Below are 17450 nucleotides of genomic sequence, written 5' to 3' on the forward strand. Positions count from 1 at the left end.
TACCAATGTAACTACAAGCCAGTCTAGAGTCTTCCTCTGATTAATTTGAATTTAATTCTGCATTTCATTTCTCCTGACCTTTGAAATCTCCCTCATGACTACTCATCAGAAAACCTTGATAAGATAAATTAGAAATTCTTTTAGATCTCAGATCAGATTGGAATAATAATTACCCCACTTCCCAACTATCCATCTAAGGTTTTGTTAATTTCCAGAAACTGTGCATAGTCAAAGTCCTAAGAGTTATAGAAATTAAACCAGCAAAATTGGACAAGTGAATGCTAAGTGTTTAGGTGTAGAAAAAAAGTAGTGTATCCCCATCCTCTTTCAGACTTTATAATCCATACATTCTGGCCACAGTTTTAAATTGTGTTCCTTTTCTGAACCATTCTGATACCGGGGTTTCTTTACATGCTTTGATTAGTCTTATTTGAAACTGAAGCTGTGAAGTAGACACATCAGCATCTGGCAAAGCTGAGAAACTGAAATTGTGTCTTATTATTTGTAGCAATTTAGGTGCAAACCAACCAAAATCAAATAAAAACCGTTCCCAAAGTGACTGCTGTCTGTGGCAATTAGCAGATTTATTTGTTGGTGCTGAACAACAACAAAAAAAAATTGCTCAAAATTTGACAAAGTATAAAATAAAGCTAGGCTTCAGCCAGAAGGCTTTAGAGCCTAAGCAAGATTGGTACAGAGAAGAGGCTTGGGAATGTCTGGCAGCAGAACAGCTGATATTTATTTTGAGTTTGAAAGGAGTAGACAGGTACCCAGGAAGGACATGAGTGAAATACTCATTTTAAGCAATCTCTCTTCCTAGTAAAGGGATGTACTGTTTAGGAAGAAGCCTTAGAGCTTGTAGCTGATCACTAGTAGACGTTTTGTTAATGCGAGGTTGCTAAATGGGCAGAGATACCAGGGGAAAATAAAATCACACTTGTTGGCGTTCAAGGTCTCATTAATTTCATTAACTGGAACCATTTATCATCCCCAGTGCCCCCTTTTGCTACCTCAGCCCTGAGCACCTGGGAAGGGTTACCTCCCACCCCTCCCAGCGCCCGCTGACCCAGGGACAGGCGATGTGGTTCCTGCATCCCATCCCCACCAGCTCATTCAGCAGAGCTGCTGGCTGGGCTGGAGAGGCTCCTGCAGCCTGCAGCACATCCCTGCCAGCGCTGCCTGGCCTGGTCTGTAATGTTTTACAGGGGTATGGCAATCCACGTCTCTGGGGACAAAGCATCCTGCCTGAAATCCTGGCCCAAATGAAGCAGGGGTTGTTCTACTATTGACTTACACAGCCTCAGATTGTGCTGGCAGGCCTGATTTCTCACAGCTGTATTTAGTTTGGATTCCTTTTCTTGTTCATTGTCAAAATAATGGAACATTACCTGCATTAAATGAGATGTTGCAGTCCTTTATGTGGGCATGTAGGAGACAGAAAATCACTTTCCCACTAAGACCCATGAAGCAAATTTTCCTAAATACACTTCACAAGGTACTCAGTTTCAGCAAGAGTTCACGGACCTCTTTCCTAATGAGCTGTGCTATACAATTAAATTTCGTCACGTAGAAGAAGACCAGGTCAGCTCCAAAAATTTCACCTGTTAATAGTAAGTGCACACAATGAGCTTATTAGAAACTCAGCATTCTTTGCCTGATTTTCCAGCTGACTTTGCAACTCCACAAAGAAGACAAGGAGTCCAACATCCTAGTGTAATGCAAATAATAACAATTTAACTTGGAAGCTATTAAAAAAGCAACTTGAGTTTATTTGCATTTGTGCTTGCAGCTAAGTCATTTCCTGATGCTTTTGCATCCTTTTGCTCCTTTCTCACACTCAATTCAATATTTTACATTAATGTTTTAGCAGTCATTTATTTGTCTTGGACATTTCCAGACCCACCAAATATGGTGAAAAGGCAAGTTTACAAGCCAAGCTTGCGTCTTTGAGCTCAGTAGGAGTTTTGCAATAAATGTCATGGATTAGCAGTGGAGCCTTAAAGGAAAGATAGTATAAAAATGTATTGTATTTATCCTGCAAAATTAGCCAATTACCCAAAAGGTAATTTCAAGCATTTTTTATCTTTTCAGTAAAGTATTATATTACTGTAGCTTGCTGAGATCTAATCTCCTGGACATGATATATTTTTGAGATGGATGGAGTAGACTGGGAGCCTGGCATGCATTTTATAACAAGTTCCCAGTCTTGGAGATTTCCGGTCAGCAATTATAAATGTCACAGAAATATTATGGAATCGGAAATTACTGACTGCATCAAAATCGTGTCTGCCGTATGGTTTATATTCAATCCAAGGGGTTACAAAGTCTTTTAAATTGCCCAAGGCAATGTAAAAAGCTTGGCTCCGACAAGGTGGAAAAGCTCCCGTGACCCAGTTTCAAAGGCTCGGTGCTGTGACATGCCAGGAGGAGCCTCCCAAAAACCCAGAAGAGCCCTGCTTGCACGGGAGGAATTTCTCGCATATAAAGGACAGCTCAGACTCATAAGCAAGAAGGACGTGAAATTAATATGGGGAAAAAGGACGACAGGAAGAGACCGTGCCCATGTGCATGAGGGAGTGGATTGGCTTTACATGTAATTTTGAAGCATTGTTCTAAAAGCAACAGACAAATAATCCAAGCATATATTACTGCTCCTCTGTTGTGCTGCTTGTTGTGCAGACAATGTGGTGATAAGCACATGAAAATGCCCAGGGAGAGAAATGCGGCAAAAAAAAAAACTTCTCCTACATTCAAATAAATTCTGCAGTATTAGCCAAAACAGACAGATGCCCAGCCATCATCATGTATTAGCACATCAAGTGATCTCAGAGCAGTGCTAACAACACAGGAGTAATTGTAAGGCATGAGGTTGTTTTGTTTTGCATGTAGCGTATCTCAATTTGATAGTAACCATTTTAAAGTCTGGAAGAATTTTGCACTCACTAAGCTGATTTTACAAGCAAAGAGAAGTGCTTGTCAGCAAAGGTTAATGTAGCTGTCACTGCAGGAGAGCCCTGTGGGTAGAAAGAGTCTCATCTGGCTGTTTTTTAAAGGGCAAGAGTCATCAGAGTAAAGGAGGAATTTTTCCATTTCTAGAAGCCTTTTGCCTATAGTGAACTGCTGCATGTGACCACTGTCTGTATTAGTAGTTTCTATATTTTCATTATTATCAGTATTTGTTACTATTGCTTGTATTTTAAAGTCTTATCAGATGTTCTTCTCCAAAATGAATTAGATTTTATTTGATAAATCAAAAAGAGAAATTCTGGGTGTCTTTATTGCTTGCATTGGGAAAATATTGGAGTGCTGTGGCGTAGGGAAGGACTGTCTCCCCATTTTACTGATGGAAACAGGGGCCAGGAGAGACTAAATGCCGAAATTAGACCACATACTCCAAGATCTTGCCTTGCACGTTGCAAGCACCTTTAATACATGGTTGACACGTTATGAGGAAATTGAATCCAGATCTTCAACTTCCAGAGTGCCCCTTAACCCCTGACCAGAACCAACCTTCCTTAAGGCATCAAAGGTGAAAGCCATGCAGGTATGGGGCAAGCACCCCTCATGGTGTACAGCAGTTGTCACAGCAAGAGGTCTGGCAGTGCCAGGCTGTCCCAGCCAGCGAGGGGCTCGTGGTGAAGATATCCAAGCCCTCCGGTGAGCGCTCACAGAAGTCCCTAGGAAGCCGCTGTCACAGCCAGGGGACACACACGCCCCGCGTAGCGGGACAAGCGTAAAAGTGATCCCAAGACCTCCGAACACCGCCTGGCTTTATTTACCCCTGGTTGCCAGGAGATGGAGTCATGCGACGTGAAGTACGTGTGCACGCAGCATTTTGCTGGTAGACAGGCTCTTCAGCCGAGATAGTCAGGAAATCTTCTCCTAGAGCTGCCAGAGAAGCCAGCCGCCAGTGCTGCTTGATTTGACGGAGAGGCGTGGAGCAGGGCAAGGCTCTCCGTGGCTGCCACCTTGTGAGGACAACACTCTGGACAAGCAGTTGCCCATCGCCAGCAAGCTAGAATGGAGGCTAATAAAGATATCATTTGATACAGCTCACGTGGCAGCTGTTTTACGGCAGCAGCCTTTAGACATTACCAAAGACAAACTGAGGCAAAGAATCCAAGGTGAAACCTGAATTGAGATCCACAGGAGAGCAACACGCTGTACACGTGTTGCATAAAGAGGCTAGGTGTGTAAGAGAAAAAAAAAAAATCATACTTGACCTAGATCCAGTCCTTTAGCTCTGCCACATCAGATACCAAAGACACCCAATACCGGTGGGCTATGTGTTGCTGGGCACCTCTACAAAGACTGCTTTCAAAAGCGGTTGTACCTGCTGGAGCTCCATGCGGGAAAGCTCAGCGTGGCCCCAGTATTCCTGTATTGCCAGCAGGCCGGCCATCTCCTCCGGTGCTGTGTGGAGACACCCCACCCCGGAGCACCCCAAGGCAAGCCTTGAACTCAGAGCGACCCTGTCAAGGGATAAATGCTGGCTGTTCACAGAGCATTGCCTGGGCTGCATGAAACAGGGCCCGAGTTTATAAACAGCCCTGGGTCCTCGGCAGCTGATGAGCAGCCAAAGCATCAGGAGCAGCGATGCCTGGCTCGCTGCTGACGTTGCTCGGGGGGATTTCCTCCTGCCCCTGACCCAGATACTGGCACGGTGAACCAGGCCCTGCTCGCCTCTGGCTGGGCTTACTGCAGCAGGCCCCAGGGGCATCCAGGAATAGCAGTGCGATCCCGTGGCTTCCTGGTTATCTCTGGGTGTAATTCAGGCTGCTAATTTTGACATACACTCGCTGAAGTTAGTTCAAGACCTCCTTGCTTCACCTCCCCCTCGCGGGGATGGCTTGGCCACGGGGGCTGTGGCTACCAGAAGGTGTCAGACCATCGCTGCCCCGTGCCACGTGCCCAGGGCAGGTGGCAGGGCGCTGCTGGGAAACCCCTTTGCTCCTGGGCTTTGTCTCCTGCCTGCAACAGCCAAGGCCACCAGCCCCTGACACCCCTCAGGTCCCCACAGAAAATGCTGCGGCCAAGGGGGAGGCCAGGGAAGAGCCAAAGGTGGAAATCACTTTAAACACACATAAGCTACAGCAATAGATAAAATTGCTCATAATTTAAACATCATAAATACAGCTCTCAATTTACAGTGCAATTCTGTGCAACACCTAGAGTTTGTGTCTGTCTTGGACTGTCCTTGCAGCTGCCACTTTTTGCTTTTCACTGCTGCGTTGCTGAGTTGCTTTGTGAGTGCCACATCTATTTTAGCATTTTGAGCTACATCAGATCTAGTCATAAATCATAATGGATATACAGCATGCAATAATTTTGCATTACAGCAAAATAACTGTCTGAATGCCTTTTTTCTTTTTCTTTTTCTTTTTCTTTCTTTTTCTTTTTCTTTTTCTTTTTCTTTTTCTTTTTCTTTTTCTTTTTCTTTTTCTTTTTCTTTTTCTTTTTCTTTTTCTTTTTCTTTTTCTTTTTCTTTTTCTTTTTCTTTTTCTTTTTCTTTTTCTTTTTCTTTTTCTTTTTCTTTTTCTTTTTCTTTTTCTTTTTCTTTTTCTTTTTCTTTTTCTTTTTCTTTTTCTTTTTCTTTTTCTTTTTCTTTCTTTTTCTTTTTCTTTTTCTTTTTCTTTTTCTTTTTCTTTTTCTTTTTCTTTTCTTTTTCTTTTTCTTTTTCTTTTTCTTTTTCTTTTTCTTTTTCTTTTTCTTTTTCTTTTTCTTTTTCTTTTTCTTTTTCTTTTTCTTTTTCTTTTTCTTTTTCTTTTTCTTTTTCTTTTTTTCTTTTTCAAGTTAGGTACTAATTCTTTATGTTCAGGATCCTATGATTTAAGTCAACAAGTGTTGAAATCTGGATTTGCACAGGTCTACAGGCGTATGCAGCCAGTGGGAATTTCCCGGATGCTGAAGCACGTCAGACACTGAGCCCTCACTGAGATGGCTGGAAGGCAGGCACCTAACGCACTTGGGACTCTGTAAAATACTGTTAGTCATGAACTTCAGCCAGAGTTAGGCAACCAGAAAATACAACAGTCTGCAGTAATGTCGCTCCATAATAGGGGAAGCAACCTGCATCTGCTCAGAATTCCTTTCATTCTGCATTCATGGCACCTAGGCAGGTCCTGTATGAGGCTACAAGCCTCTCTGGAGTCAACCAGACGAGCTCTGCAGCATCCCCAAACCAACTGAGAGAGGCTTGAAGATATTCCATGGTGGCAGATAGCAGCCCTTGGCCAAAGCCCTCCTCTGCTTTGTGAAAGGAAATGATCACGCGTTTCTTCTCAACTTCACCCAGAGAATGTGAAAGAGAAGGCACAAAATCACTGGATGGAGGAGTGTGATACCCTTGACCTTCTTTAAATGCCCTACTTCTCTAAATAGACTGACAATATGCACATTCCCTTAGCAGAAAATGTTGTTCCCTGCATATTTCATGAAGACACTGTACTTGACTGGAATCCACTGAAAATGTGGTTACTAGCAGCCTGCTAGTGCTGGGCCAGTCATGCAAGGGACACAGCTACCCAGGAGCTGCCCATTGGGGTCAGGATTCTCTGGGGGTCCTAAGCCGTGCATCGTCTGCACTTCCATGCTCCCTGTCCCTCCGAAAGAGACCTCGGTAAGTCGTCCACATAGACTCATGTAACTTCTCTTTTTCCCCCTATTTTTTCCTTCCTGAAAGGTCACTTGGTCCCCAGATATGTCTTTTATTAAAAGCATGTCTGAAGGCTTGGTATAGCTGGCAGTGTTACCTCCTTCGTTGCTCAGTCAGAAAGGTTTCAGATCTAGTAAATTTCCCATCTCCCTGTTTTTGGAACGCCATCTATACCCTTTTGCTGCAAGACCTTCCTATGCTGATTATCTGGGGGAAGAATTTTTCAAGTTGGAGCTTGCTTTTATTGTCTGCGCCTTCTATTTTCAGCTATTAGAAAATATCTGAACAACCTGTTTACAGCTCCATGTCCTTCAGTAAGGGTGGAGTAACAGCAGAGTTGGCTGCTGCTTGCTTTGTTCCATCAAAGTAACGTTTTCGTGGTTAATCAAAAAATGTTGTTATCTCCAGACTACTGATGGGGCTGAATGATCCAGGGACAAAGGCATGGATTCAAACTGGACCTTTCTTTTTCAGTACAGGCTCTATCTACAAAAAAAATCATCTTTTCTCTCTGTGGAATGCACACGCTTCTGTACGCGAGCTTTTTCACCTCTCAGAGCAAACTAAAAAGCAGGCAATTTTATGATGTTTTGGATCACTGATGAGGAAAGGCTCATTTGTACAACTCAGTGAGCAAGTCTTTTGGGCTGTTTCTTGTTACAGACAAATTATATGGTTATATGTAATATATAACACAAAGCATTCAGATGTTACATAAAATCAATACAATACTTTCTAAAAAGAAATGTACATTTTAATGGCTTTATTATTCCTCTTGTGACCAAACAGGGGGAAAAGATCCATGCACTGTAGGATAGACAGAAATCATTCAAGGGTTGCTACTTATTGTTCTGTTTCTGTTACTGCAGGGAAAATAGTAGTAATTTTTAAAAATCATTTCTGCATGATCTGCTGGTGCGCGAGCTGATAAGAAAATACGTTCTTTCTGTACGTGCCACACATAAGAAACGCTTACCACCCATATGGTCTCCTTAGGGCCCTTGCGTTAGAATTCCTATGGTAGCAAATTGTGAAGCAAAAGAAGCAAGGGAGTTATTTGGTTGCTGTAAGACGATGATATTTCCATCCTCCTTGTGTACAACATGAGCATAAGGATGAAAGGAAAAACTTGTAGCAGTGCGCTGTCTGTGTGTGCATCCTGGTTATCACGCACAGAGCTGTGGTTGAGCTATGCTGATTTACACCATATGCAGGGCTGTCCTGGTGTTCTGTACAAACACTTCCCATGACATATGACACAGGGCACAGGAATGTGCACCGGAGGGTATGGCTAAAGCAGTAGGAGGTGCTTCATAATAACAGGATTAAAGGATATGAGGAACTCATAGTTCCATTACCAGGAGAAATTAGGTCTCCGATGTTGCAGCAGAACATTTCATTCCGTATCTGACTCTTCCCAGTATGTCTAGAGGCAGCAGGATTTCCGCTTATCGACCCCTCTGATGGTACTCTTGACGTAGCATGTGATTTTGCCTGCACTGGGCTGGCTCCTTAGGATTTTGCATTAAGTGCTGCCTTAACACCAAAGTGTGTCAGAAGGCCTGGTGCAGTCAGCGGGGCTTCAGCTGCTGCCCAACACATGCCTGTGTTCCTTGACAAATCAGCTTAAATGAGGAGATGCCCGTTTGGTTTTGACTGTGTTGTAAAACTATTCTTCTAAGCATCTTGCCAAAGACTTGATGTATTTTGTTTGTGTTGTTCATGTAGAATGCTAAAAGCCATTGGAACAAGCAGCGTTCATGTCAGATCACTATAAAACTGCCTAGCATGGATTTTGTTCTATGAAAGAAATGCTTTACCTTGCTCTCATCTGTTTGTGTGTATCTGTGGGTCTGGGGCTATGTTATCTACATGCACACGCATCTTTTTGCTGCTGTTCTCATAATATTTATCTATTCTCAGTATCTCCTCAAGTAAGGAAAACAAAACACTTAGAAAACAAATGAGGAACAGAAGGGTTTAGTGATCAGACACATAATGAGAAGGCAAAGCCTAATTTCCTCCACAAAGACTTATAGCTCTGTGTTTAATTCCCAACTGCTATGCTTTCAGGCATAGTGATCACAGTTGGCTTGGGTAGCAGCAGTATGTCCTTTGGCTGTTAAGGTTCACCGCATTAAACTCCTTGCTTTTGACCCAAACTGCACTTGAAGGTGGAGTTTCCAGACTCTGGGTCAAAGACTGGTCATTGATCAAATGCAATTTAATCACATTTCTAAGCAATCTGTCCTATGAATGCTAACAAATTCTAATGTATGCAGAACGAGTGAAAAAATCTGTTCATTGCACATTCAAGGAGCTCAGCTTGAGGGATACGAGACTGCTTTTTTTGAGCTGCAGAGTATCTGTGAGTATTGGTTGCTTTAATTGTCTTAAGGGTTGCAGGTTCAGTACCCCAAACTGATCAACACTTCTTCTGTTTTGTGTTGTTTGCAAGCAAATTCTGCATTTCCATACCTGGCTTCTTCAATTTCATCCATCAATACAAATGCTGATTTTGAGAATCAATTGGTAAAACTCCAACGGACTTCAGAGGGAATAGGAGTAATTCAATGCCTTAACAAGAACAGAACAAAACAAAACAAAAACAAATCAAACGAGCCCCCCCCAAAAAAACAACTTGCTATGTTTTGAATAGCTGATATACGGCAGAAGATATTCAACTGATTTATTTGGGTCATTAAGCACAAGGACAAATGTTCAAATTATCCAAATTAAAAATGAGTTATTTTGATATGAAACCTCCTGAGTGGCCAGTTCTCAAACTGCCCTGTGATCTTGGTGAACAGTGCCTAAATCAAAGCCCAGATCCATTCTGAAATTGCTCCACAGAGGACAGACACACGTTACTGCTCCCAGGTAGCAACAAGGGCAACCTTTTATATATGGAACCTCAGGTCAAGGGCAGTGGTTCCACTCCTGAGCTTCGTCGTCAGTGAGGGAATTCATAAAGAATAACAAAACAGCAATCAAAAATATCAGTAAACTACACCGTGAAAGATTGCCATTTTCCAACTGGGAGAATCTAGGCAGAAAAACAGTAACTTGGGAATGATCACACAGTGAGCCTCCAGGCAGAGCGGGAAATAAAAGCTAGAGGTGTGTGTGCGCTCCTATCCACTACAGCAATGACTCCTCAAACACAGTCCATGATCCTACCTGGGAAGCCTCGAAATACAGCTCACAATACGATTCAAAATGCAGCCGTCCTCGACACAGCTCATTACTGAGGCCGAGGCAGCTCCAGTCTCCGTTTCAGCAGCGCCTTGCTCATGAATTGCTCTGTGGTCTCCAGCTTGGGGGGAAGCCAAAAAATGGCCCTGCCTGAACAAACAGAGCACTGGGAACTGTGGCACTTTGGGGTATGCAACAAAGCACAGGAATTCCAGGGGGTGTGTTGTGAATGCACACCGAGGACTTCCCAGAGCTATTTTACGCCAGCTCGCAGTGACAAGCAGATCAAATCTATGGTTCTTATCGTTCAAAAACTCCCTGCTAAATATGCACAGCCTTTAATTTTCCTTTCATTTCTGAATGAAATGCATGGATGCCAAACCAATCAGGGGCTATAATAGCAAATCAAGAGGCTATAGGATAAATCTCATTATCACAGAAAATGTTTGGTTACTGCAATCCCTTCTTTGTGTATTAATCTTACAATGTTAATTAACAATGTTAGGATGTGTTTGGTATTTTTTTAATGGGATGTTTAAGTATCATCACAAACTCTGAGACAACAGCCAGCGTTATCCACGGGAATAGGAGATTATCTGGGATGAGTAGGAGGTTCATTTATATCTGTTGTTTTTACAGAAATACGGGATTGCATAACTGCCTTTGTTCAAGGCATGTAAAGTTTTCAAGGGCAGTGGCTAGTTTATTTGTTTTCCAATGCTCTTAGCAAGGTCATCCATGAAAAAAAGTGTTGGTTTTTTTTTGTTTGTTTGTTTTTGGTTTGGTTTGGTTTGGTTTGGTTTTAATGACAAAAATAAACAGGTAGAGAACTCTGAAGTAAGATCATCAGGTATTCTTGTTGCCTGCACATATGCAAAGTTTTTAGTGACCTTAGTAGCAGTTACATAAGCATATGGAGAGAAAAACAAACTCTTATTAAATGCTGTAACACATATGGTCTCCTGACAGGATGTTCCAAGCCATGCAGTGATTTTACAGTCCATATGCACTGTACAGCAGTTCCTTAGTCTCAAAGCGGGAGTCAAAAATAGCATGTCGGCATGAACTCTGCATTCTTTGTCTTTTATGGACAGTCTGCATGTTAATATTGAAATGCACCGTCCACTGTGGCTAGCTGCATTTAACAGTGAAAAAAAACCAACACGAACATCTACTGGTGACTTGGTTGTAATGGTTGATAATGTGAACTATGACACGAGATGCAAAAAATAAACAAGAAGGAGCATTTGGAGTGAGCATGCCGAAGGGGCACGCCGCGAAGCAGCGAGGTGAGGGAGCTGGCAGTTGGCAGTTTTCTGTTGGCTGGGTCGGGATGGTGCGGCCAGCCCGCCGGGCACGCAGTCCCGAGCCGAGGGGCATCTTCACAGGGGGCCATCCGTCTCCTGGGCCACGCTCCGAGGGGCTCCACCAGAGCAGCCCGAGCTGGAGCTAAGCCCAGCCCGGCCTTGTACCACCGAAGGCCGCAGGAGCGCGGGCCCCGCGGCGAGGATTTCAGGTTTCTGAACGCACCCGCCGGCCGCCTAAACTCAACGAGCCGCCTTCGGGCCGCTGGCAGCAAACCCGCCCCAACCCCCGGCTGCTTCACGCCACCCCTCGGCCCGCACCCCCCTCCCCGCCATGCCGCCTCCCTCGGCGGCCGCCCGGGCCGGGGGAAGCCCCGGGCGGGGGCTGCCCCTCGGGGCGGGCCGTGCCGTGCCGTGCCGGCCGCTGGCTGCCGGCGGGGGCCGGCCCAAGGCTCCCGAGCGCTGCCCCGCCGCTTCGGGGCCCCGGCGGCGGCCCCGGGGATGCGGGAGGTGCGCGGGGCGCGGGCGGCGCTGGCGCTGCTGCTGGCGGCGGCGCTGGGCCCGGGCCCGGCCCGGCCGCACCCGCAGTGCCTGGACTTCAAGCCGCCGTTCCGCCCGCCGCGGGGCCTCGCCTTCTGCCGCCGCTACGGAGCCTTCGGCTGCTGCGAGCCGCGGCGAGACCGGGCGCTGCTGCAGCGCTTCTACCGCCTCAGCGCGCGCCTCGACGGGCACACGTACGCCGCCTGCGCCGGGCACCTGCAGGATCTGCTCTGCCAGGTGAGGGGGAGCTGCTCGGCACGACCGGGGGGGGGGCTTCGGCCGCACGGGGAGCGTCAGCTGCGCTGGGGGCTTCGGCCGTGAAGGAGGCTTCAGCTGCCCCGGGGGTTTCTACCGCGCAAGGGGCTGGGCGGGGGGCTTCAGCCACACGGGGCGCGTGGGCTTCACGGGGGGCTTCTGCCACACAGGGACTTCAGGTGGGCAGAGCAGCCGGCCGCCTGAGCCTCGGTGCCCGGCGCGGGCAGCGGTGCGTGGGCACAGGTGCAGCAGCGCCCGCAGCCAGGCAGGGCTGCCTTGGCCCGTATCTGGGTGCCTCAGGGTCAGCGCGTCCTCCTGGGCTGCTCCCCAGGAGCACCTGTGCATCAGCAGGCTTCTCGGTGGAGTTCGGGGCCCTCGGCGGGTGTCCGACAGAGGACTGGGGACGTTGCTCTGCTCTGACCCGTGAGCAGCTGAGAGCTGGGTGTGTGGGCAGTACGTCCTGCAGAGCCTCCGCGGCCTGCCAGGGCCAGATCTTCGGAGCTGCTGAAGACACGCAGGAGGGGAGCTGCCTGCACAAAGCATGCCCCTCGCTACGCCCAGCTCACGGCGTCGGGTGTTTCTTTGTGCTGGGTTACAGCATCCTGAGATGCTGGCAGCACGTGCCAGGTGTTAGCAGTCCTGACGAGGGGTGCAGAGTGATGCCCGAGGATGCAGCCTCGAAACCTCTGTGGCAGCCGTCCCGCGCAGGGAACATTTCCACAGGGCTATGTTCTGTGGCCAGGTACAGTAACGGGGTGATTACGGTCTGTGTGGATCAAAGAGTTCGACCCTATCGTCAGCAGTGGCCTCCTATGTATGAAAATGCCCCTGAGACAGAATAGTGGCAGCTCTGTGCCGTGCACGTGTAAATCTTAAATTAATTCAGACAGGGGAGTCTAGTCTGCTGTGCTCAGATGGGATCAAAGTGGCTTCACAGAAATCCTGCTCTTAGCATTTTGCAGGGAGCTCTTGTGTTTTTGCAAGTGTGAAGAAAAAAAGACAACCCTTTCCCACAAGAGCTTCTAGAGGTTTGACTTTCAGTTCATCTCACATTGTACTGAAAGCAAGAAACTTTGATTGTGTTCCTGAAACCGTGTCCAAAAGTCCACTTGCAAGGAGAAGACAAGTTAGCAGTGCCTGCTAAGCAATCTTTCTGCCTCTGGAAACGATAAGCAAGTCTCCTGCGTACGTCAGAAACCTGACTGTTGAAAACTCGTTCAGAAGCAGTGAGGTATTTCAATGTGGAAAAAATGATTCACTGAAATGTTCTGATGAGCTCAGTGCATCACCAGCCCAAGACGTGGCTACAAATGGTTCCACCTCTGCCCACACAAGCACAAAATGGGAGTTCAGGCACTGCGATTGCTCCAGAACGCTCTGCTTTCATTTATTCACTATATATAAAATTTATAGCCTATACCTGAATTAATAAGTGGTTTTCTGTGAATTATTCAGCACACTTCTGTCCCTTTCTATACACAATTCGTGATTTCTCTCAAATGTAATCAAATTATTTTGACAAGTGTTTCTTCTTGTACTCGAACAACCTGCAGTGGCAAAGGGACAGGGAAGTCATACCTCTGTGCAATCCTGAATTCTGCTGTTGAAGCCTGGCATGAGCTCGCTGCTCGCCTTGAAATAGGTTTTCAGAGAACCAGACCCGTCCTGGTGCTCAAGCAGGGTGCCTTCTCCCTTGGAGTGGGAAACCTCCATAGGCAGAAAGGGAAGCAACCAGCCCTCGCTCCCGGTTCTCTTGTTTAAATTGATTTTCTAAGGCCAAATTTTCAGTTGTGGCAACTGCCTTGGCAAATGCTGCAGCTCTTTTCTGTCCCTGGCACACCTCTGGGTTCATGTAATGGAGCTGAGTGCCATTACCCCATCTGCGTATGTAATTTCAGTGTTTTGTGTCACACGTAATCTCCTTTTTACCACATTAATTGCTGCTCATTTGAAGGCATAATAACCTTCATTTTGCAATGAATGGCTTGACATTACAGGGGGAAAGCTTACTGTACACTAATGATCTGTTATATGGCCTCTCAGTTTATTGTGGAATGTAATGGAAAATAAAATAAAAATTAAATATTGTGTGCACTGATCAGCTAATTTAAATACTTCAGTATCTTGGATATTACATCTTTTCAGCTATTGAGTAGTGCTGTAATCTGCATTAAGCAGCTCCTGTAGCTTTTGTTTTTGTTTTAACTAAGCTGGTCTTGCTTAGAAATGCCATCTAGGACTTAAAAAGTGCGGACTTTATTCAGGCAGGATAGTTTCTCTCACCGCATTTCTTGCCTCAGTTATTTATCTACCCTACGAAAATAACCGAGCCTCTACTGAGTCATGTTACATTATTTGGAGAGCACTTCTGAGATGCCTGTCGAGAAGATGCATTGAAACTGGAAAACATTTTATGTTTATTGCAAGGAAAAGCCCTTGCAAAGCAGAACCGAGTCACTTTGGTCAGTCTGTAATTTACAGACGGTAGTACCGGGTTGCAGGGGCAAAGAAAGAAAATGTGTCCGTCTGGAGGAGTTTTTGTAGTGGAGAATGCCACGAACTATATGGACTTGAGTCAGCCCTCAGGTGGAGCTCCAAGGCTCTTGAAATTAGGGTTGTGCTGCAGCCATTCCCAGGGGCTGTGGATTGGGGCTGTATGGATCCACGAGAAAAAAGTCTCTTTGTCCCCAGTACAGGCTGCTAGGGTGATGTAGCAAGAGATGTGTCATCACTGGTTTTCGTGAGTTAGTGTTATGGTGGGAATAAACGAATATCCGCACATGGGAGCCAGCTTTCACCAGGAATATCGAAGAACATTTCCGTGAATGCTGAGATAAACCCACTTTCTAAGATCCTTTCCTCTATTAATGTATTTTCCGAATAAACCACAACATATCTTGTAATTAAGGTGAAGTTTCTCCCGTTAGTGCTGCTGCTCAGCTGTTTCAAATCTGATCCACAGATGGCTTGAGGCTCTTTCTCTCCCCCTCTAGGAATGCTCTCCGTACGCAGCTCACTTGTATGACGCCGAGGATCCCTCCACCCCCGTGCGGACGATACCGGGACTTTGCCAAGACTATTGCCAGCAAGTGTGGCAAAAATGCCGCTCCATTTTTCGCTACCTCTCGGCAGACCCGGAGTTAATCGCGCTGGAGAACAACATGGCAAAGCTCTGCCGCTACCTGTCCTTGGAGGACACGGACTACTGTTTCCCACACCTGCTGGCGAACGAGAACCTCAACCAGAACCTGGGGCTGGTGACGGCCGATGCAGAGGGCTGTCTCCAGCTCTGCCTCGCGGAGGTGGCCAACGGGCTGCGCAACCCCGTTGCGATGGTGCACGCCAACGACGGCACCCACAGGTTCTTCATCGCTGAGCAGGTCGGCCTGGTGTGGACCTACCTCCCCGATCGGTCCAGGCTCGAAAAGCCCTTTCTGAACATCAGCGAAGCCGTGCTTACCTCGCCTTGGGAAGGAGACGAGAGAGGTTTTCTAGGTATTGTCTTCCATCCTAAATTCAAATTTACTGGTAAAGTGTATGTCTACTATTCAGTTGAAGTTCGTTATGAAGAGAGAATCCGAATCAGTGAGTTCAGAATTTCTCCCGGTGACATGAATACTTTGGACCATGGTTCTGAAAGGTATTGTACACACGTTTATGTATTTAAGATCTCAGAAGACAGCATGTGCATTTTTAAGGACTAGTAATAAATAAGACTTCCTTAGCTCGTTACTGTTCTTGTGTTCCAGTTTGTTAGCAAGTTAGCCCAAGTCCATGCCTGGCACACTGAGACAGGAAAAACACTTCCTCCGTGGATGAACTGCAAGCACTCAGGAATAAAACATTCATGTGTCTCAGTTCAGCGTGTCAGAAAAATTAATTTTGATTGAATGTTATTTACAGTTAGTAAATTTTGGTTTATTTCACATTTATATATAAATATATAAATAGTAAGTAAACATAAATACATAAATATATATATAGTAAGGAGGACCCTGACTACCCTTTACAATAGATTTCTGCAAAGCATGAGTAAAATTCATGCCAAAGCTAAAGGTTTCCCAAATTGGTGGAAACAAACTCGGCGATACTGTACCAGCAATGAATTTGTCCCCATGTTTCTTTATCTGAATGAGAGCTCGACCCTGTGACATTACAAATGTAATAGCAAATTAAATAAAATGCAAATCACCATGCTGTTACTGAGAGCATTTTGATTGGAAAATTTATTTGCTTGAGTCTGACCCTGCAGTTGATCCACATTAATATGCAGAGATAATTAGAGGTTTGTTTGTGGAGGCAGCCTGTGGACTTATAACCTGCTGCAGAACCACAGGACTGAACCACTGTGTGAAGAGGCCCTTGAACAGCGTTCGTTTTAAGAATTTTACTTTGTTGCACAGGCTATATTAGGGCTTTCTTATCGCTCAGCAGTGGATGATTCTAGCTCAGAAATGCTCATAGGCTGATGACGGAAGGGGGATGCTGGTTTATGAAGCAGTTGTAGCAGTTCAGTGGAAGCAGCACTGTAGACGACAGGGAACGAGAATGTAGACGTGGTCCTCAGGAAGGGCCTGTAGACATGGCCACTCAGCAGCTTAAACCTGCAGATGTCAAAACCCACGAGCTGTCTTGTTTAGAAATCTGTGGTGCTGCTGTGTTTGTGCAGGCACGGCTCCCACTGACTTCATCCCGAGATGCTGTCCACCAGGGAGCTGCGGGCTGAGGCTTTGTGTGCATTGTGCCTGCTTGCCTGCAGGTTCTTGCTCTATGCGTTTTGGTTTTTTTCCATCTTCTTTGGGAGGTTGAGGGAAATCCACATTTCTGATCACACGGGATCCTCCCTCGCTCCTTCTGCCGGCGACTTCTCTGGACTTCTCTGGAGTCAACCAGACGAGCTCTGCAGCATCCCCAAACCAACTGAGAGAGGCTTGAAGATATTCCATGGTGGCAGATAGCAGCCCTTGGCCAAAGCCCTCCTCTGCTTTGTGAAAGGAAATGATCACGCGTTTCTTCTCAACTTCACCCAGAGAATGTGAAAGAGAAGGCACAAAATCACTGGATGGAGGAGTGTGATACCCTTGACCTTCTTTAAATGCCCTACTTCTCTAAATAGACTGACAATATGCACATTCCCTTAGCAGAAAATGTTGTTCCCTGCATATTTCATGAAGACACTGTACTTGACTGGAATCCACTGAAAATGTGGTTACTAGCAGCCTGCTAGTGCTGGGCCAGTCATGCAAGGGACACAGCTACCCAGGAGCTGCCCATTGGGGTCAGGATTCTCTGGGGGTCCTAAGCCGTGCATCGTCTGCACTTCCATGCTCCCTGTCCCTCCGAAAGAGACCTCGGTAAGTCGTCCACATAGACTCATGTAACTTCTCTTTTTCCCCCTATTTTTTCCTTCCTGAAAGGTCACTTGGTCCCCAGATATGTCTTTTATTAAAAGCATGTCTGAAGGCTTGGTATAGCTGGCAGTGTTACCTCCTTCGTTGCTC

At 46.0% G+C, this 17450-nt stretch overlaps 1 protein-coding gene across 1 annotated transcript; it reads left to right on the forward strand.

Annotated features, from left to right (window-relative positions):
- Positions 1 to 11516: 11516 nt before the first annotated feature.
- Positions 11517 to 16793, forward strand: LOC136790986 (HHIP-like protein 1). Its single transcript, XM_066998334.1, has 2 exons — positions 11517 to 11931; positions 14943 to 16793. The coding sequence occupies exons 1-2, from the start codon at positions 11656 to 11658 to the stop codon at positions 15651 to 15653; spliced, it is 987 nt and encodes a 328-aa protein (XP_066854435.1). The 5' UTR covers positions 11517 to 11655; the 3' UTR covers positions 15654 to 16793.
- Positions 16794 to 17450: the final 657 nt, after the last annotated feature.

This window comes from Anser cygnoides, chromosome 5 (genome assembly GCF_040182565.1).
Source record: "Anser cygnoides isolate HZ-2024a breed goose chromosome 5, Taihu_goose_T2T_genome, whole genome shotgun sequence".
Classification (NCBI taxonomy): domain Eukaryota; kingdom Metazoa; phylum Chordata; class Aves; order Anseriformes; family Anatidae; genus Anser; species Anser cygnoides.